This window comes from Penaeus vannamei, chromosome 20, assembly GCF_042767895.1.
Source record: "Penaeus vannamei isolate JL-2024 chromosome 20, ASM4276789v1, whole genome shotgun sequence".
Taxonomy (NCBI): Eukaryota; Metazoa; Arthropoda; class Malacostraca; order Decapoda; family Penaeidae; genus Penaeus; species Penaeus vannamei.
Window position 1 is genome coordinate 31,892,752 of NC_091568.1, and position 5,000 is coordinate 31,897,751.

A 5,000-nucleotide genomic window follows, 5' to 3' on the forward strand; every position below is an offset into this window, starting at 1 on the left:
CCGCTGACGTCCATCTTCTCTCCGATATTATGATATCTATATTATTTTTTCCCCTTATATAACTTTGTTGTAAGTTTAAGTCTTTCTTTAAAAAAATAAATTTGTTGTAAGTTAAGTCTTTCCAAAAGAAAAAGAAAAAAACGACTTTGGAAAATATGTCACGGGGAAGCCAGGTCGGCCTAGCGTGTCTGACCTAACTTTTAATTTAATATCAATCCCCGGAGAGCCACTGAGATAATGGACCCACCGGGCCGGGACTGCCTGGTAGTTTACTTAGTTATTTTTAGATATTTTTCGTACCTTCTGCATATTCTTCGTTGAGATCAGATAAAGGTATATATCTCGATTGGATATTTTGAAGAGGTTATATCGTATTTTGAAGAGGTTGTATTAACTGTTACAAGGTCTGTTATCATCATTCTTTTTAGGGCAAGTCGGGTAGAACATAGAAATAAATGTTTAAGTGGAAGGAAATTATGCTTGTGTGGTTTCTTGTAATCAAAACATAGATAAGATGTAAAAAAAACAAATGAATAAAGCAAAGGGAAAATTATATAGATAGATATAAATGAGGAAGAGAGAGAGAGAGAGAGAGAGAGAGAGAGAGAGAGAGAGAGAGAGAGAGAGAGAGAGAGAGAGAGAGAGAGAGAGAGAGAGAGAGAGAGAGAGAGAGAGCAGACACAAAGAGAAAGAAAGAAAGAAAAAAAAAAGAGTAGCATTAGTACCAGCATTAACCTTGGCAACTGTAGTAATAGCAGCAGTAGAAGAGAGAGAGAGAGAGAAAAAAAAACACAGGCACCCTCATACCTCATGGAGTAAAGGATGTCTCCGTTTTGATTGATCCGTATGAGCTTGTTGGGCCTCGTGGTCATGTGCACGTAGGAACCGAGGCCGTTGTGGAAGTAGGTGTCCGGTTTCCACAGGGCTTCCAGCATCTTAATGTTGAGCGTGAGTTGGTCCAGCGGGCCGTTGAACTTGAGGCGTTCGTCACTCCAGTACTGCCGCATGTAGCATTCCATGGAGTATTTCTGAGGGAGGGAAAGAGGGCGGGGCTAGTGGCGATTTGTCAATGAGGAATAGTGGTGGAGATAATTATTGATTTGTGAATGTGAAGAGTTGTGGTGGAATTGATTAGTGATTCGTGAATGAGGTATGGTGATGGATAAGATTATATATATATATATATATATATATATATATATATATATATATATATATATATATGTGTGTGTGTGTGTGTGTGTGTGTGTGTGTGTGTGTGTGTGTGTGTGTGTGTGTGTGTGTGTATGTATATATACAATATCAATTCATGATTGAGGAAATGGAATGGAAATGATTCGTGAATGTGGAATAGTGATGGAAATGATTGTTGATTCGAGAATGAATTGTGGTGGGAATAAATGTTGATTCGTGATTGAGAAAATGTGATGGAAATGATTAGTGATTCGTGAGTGAGAAATAGTGATGGAAATAAAGAGAAATATTTGAAAGGAATAATAATCATAAATGCTACTTTGTCAATGTCATGCTATTAAATGATTTTCTACTGTTTGGGTTAGTTTTTATATTGTTATCATTTTGATCAGGTTATATAGATTAAATAACATATAGACTTTTATGGATATTCTTTGTATCTCTTTCGGCAAACAGGAAATCCCAAATAACTGTTAATACAAACAGCCTTTTCAACAGTTACTTTCCAAAGCATCAAGACCTTTCTTTGCTTAAGGAATCATCAGCGAATTAACAAGATCCAATTTAATATTCATACAATGTTTTCAACAAAAAAGAGTTAAGAGGAATATATAATAGAACCTACCATCTCGGCAACAATCACAAAACAGGACATAAAATCGCGAATCACATTTATCGAAATGGCAGAAAAGCCCAGATAGCAATAACGACACAGTTTGTCGTCAATAAAGCCATTCCAGGGGAGTTGATTTGCCCGTAATTGCTCGCTCGCGAACGACAGCATGCTTTGGCAATAACAACCAACGTTGCAAAAAAAAAAAAAAAAAAAAATGGAATCTTGGCGAGGAGCGGTAGAGGGCGGGGGAGGGAAGGGAGAGGGAGGGATAGGGGAAGAGGAGGGATGAGGAGGAAGGGTTAGGGGCGGGAGGGAGGGAGAGAGGAAAGGGGAAGGAGAGAAAGGGGATTGAAGGGAGAGGAAGGGGGAGGGAGAGGGAAGGGGAAGGAGGGATGGAGAGACTCGTTCGAATAGAAGCTAAAGATTGAGAGGAAGGGAGAAGAAGAGAGAAGAAGGGCAAGAAGGAGGAAAAGATGATGTGGAGAAGTGGAAGAATGAGGAACAGAAGGAAGGGAAGGAGGGTTAGGTCGTAGGAAGGTGGAGGAGGCGGAAGGGGAGGAGGATGGGATGACGTGGAGGAAGAGAAGAGGGATAATGAGGAGAGATGAAATGAGGACGAAGAAGGAAGTGAGAGAAAGGGAGGAGGAGGAAGTAGGAGAGGAAACGTATAAAAAAAGAGGCAGGGGAGGGGGAGGGAGGGGGTAGAGAAGGGGAGAGGGTAGAGTAGGAAGAGGAAGGAGAGAGAGAGAGGGGGGGGGGGGAGGGAAGGGAGGAGGTAGATTAGGGAGATGAAGGAGAGAGAGGGGGAGGAAAGCGAGGTGAGGAGGATCGAGAGAAGGGGAGGGGGTAGAGGAAGAAGAGGAAGGCGAGAGAGAGAGAGGGAGGGAGGGGAGGAAGCAAAGGAGAGAGAGGGGGAGAGAAAGAAAAGAGAGAGGGGAGGGAAAGGGAGGGGAGGGGGATGGAGAGAAGGGAAGGGGACAGAGGAAAGGGGAAAGAGAGGGAAAGGGGAGGGGAGGGGGGGGGTGGTAGCGAGATTAAACGGTCTCCTGTAATTACGTCTTTCCAATACTTGTCACCGGTCTGTCGTAACATCTTCGAGGAGGTTCATCTTTACCTCTTTTGCTTCCCTGTTTGTTTGTTTGTTTTGTTTTTCTCGTTTCTGTACTCCATTATCGTATTCAATCCCTTGTCTATCATAAGGTATTCTTTGTCACAGAATATTCTTTTAATACTTTCATGGAATATTCCTTCTCTCTTTCCTTGTTTCTTTAGTTCTCTTTCTTTTTCTCTGTATCTCCTATCTCAATCTCTCTCTCACTTGATCTCTCTCTCTCCCTACCTATCTATCAGTCTCTATCTCTCTCTCTCTCCTTTTCTTCAGCCAATACCAACCAGTTGCCTCCCTTTTCAATCCTTTAACTATTACCTCTGCTAATCTTCCCTTCAGTCCCTTCCTCCCCTCCTTTTTCTCCGTCCGTCCTTCCCCTCCTCAGCGTACCTTTCTCCCTCCCCTGCTTCCCTCTCGCTCCCTCCCCTCCTTTTTCTCCCTTCCTGCCTCCCCTCCGTCCCTCTCCCTCCCTCCCTACCCAGCGTACCTTTCTCCCTCCCTTTCTTTTTCTCCCTCCCTGCCTCCCCTCCTAACCTCTCCTTCCCTCTCCCTCCCCTCCTTTTTCTCCCTCCCTCTCTCCCCTCCCTTTTCTCCCTCCCCCCTCCCTCCCCAGCATCCCCTCCTCCACCGAGATGAGAAAGAAGCCTTGAAGGACTCTCTCTCTCGCGGCATCGATATCCTTTCGCGCTCTGATGGAGTCAAGTCGGCGTAGGATAACGTATGTATTACTTTTGTGTTTATTTTCAAGAACAAGAAGAAAGAACAGGAATAAGAATAAAGGATCAAATTAAAAGAACGGAAAAATATATCTGTTGGAGACAAGTTGGCTTAGGATAACGGATGTATTTCTTTTGTAGTTATTTTGGACAAGAACGGAAGAACAGGAATAAGAATAAAACAAATAAAATCAAAAGAACGGAAAAAATATGATCAAGTAGAATGAGAAGAAACCGCGATCACCAAGAAATAGAGAGAACTAGAATCCAGTCGGCGTAGGATAACGTATGTATTTCTTTTGTGTTTATTTTCAAGAACAAGAAGAAAGAACAGGAATGGGAATGAAAAACAAACAAATTAAAAGAACGGAAAAAAGTATGATCAAGTAGAACGAGAAGAAACGGCGGTCATTAAGAAATAGAGAGAACTAGAGGTCTGATGGAGGCAAGCTGGCCTATTGTAACGGATGTATTTCTTTTGTGGTTATTTTCAAGAACAAGAAGAACGGAAGAACAGGAATAATGATAAAATGTATAAAGTAAATAAATAAAAGCGGAAAATATGATCAATAAGAATGAGAAGAAAACGCGGTCATTAAGAAATAGAGAGAACTAAAGGTCTGATGGAGTCAAGTTGGCCTAGGATAACGGATGTATTTTTTTCTCTGATTATTTTCAAGAACGAGAATAACGGAAGAACAAGAATAAGAATAAATGTGATAAAAGAACGGAAATGTGATAAAGCAGAATGAGAATAAACCACGGTTATTAAGAACCAGAGAAAACATATGCAAGATGCACTGTTGACGGCTGGCGGTGACTATGACAAGCTGCATGACAGGTTTCCGATGATAACCATTTCATAACTGACGAGGTTGTTAATGATAATTATCTGAAATACAACGCTGTTATTATGCTCGTCACATCCAACCAGTCGTTACCAGCTTATTTTGCAACGTAGAAGAAGAAGAAGAAGAAGAAGAAGAAGAAGAAATATCGTGAAACATGAAAGAATAGGAGTGAGAAAGAAGAAAAGCAGACAAAAAAAAAAAAAAAGAAAAAAAAAACAGAACATGGATAAGAAATTAGTAATGATACAAAAGCAGGAACGACTTAATTTAGGAATGTGTATTTGGGAAATCTCTTAATCGTGGAACCAATACTTCCCCCTAAGATTAAAAAAAAACCGAGGCAAAAAAGAACAACATTAACACATCGAAAATAAATAAATAAATAAATAAATAAGAGATAAAGTGAAAAAATACGATAAAGATCCCGATATGATTTATTAATATATATCACGCAAAGCCAAATCAGCTGACCTGCAGACGACGCATGGCACCCACTTGGACAATCAGCTGTTTAC

The 5,000-nt window shown here is 40.9% G+C and overlaps 1 protein-coding gene across 1 annotated transcript in view; it reads right to left on the reverse strand.

Annotated features, from left to right (window-relative positions):
* Positions 1-5,000, reverse strand: part of LOC113814110 (gamma-aminobutyric acid receptor subunit alpha-1) — a gene marked incomplete in the record, with an annotated part of 192,470 nt that overhangs the window by 35,623 nt on the left and 151,847 nt on the right. Inside the window, 1 exon segment of the mRNA XM_070135356.1 lies at positions 808-1,028. Coding sequence (XP_069991457.1) covers positions 808-1,028 — 221 coding nt within the window.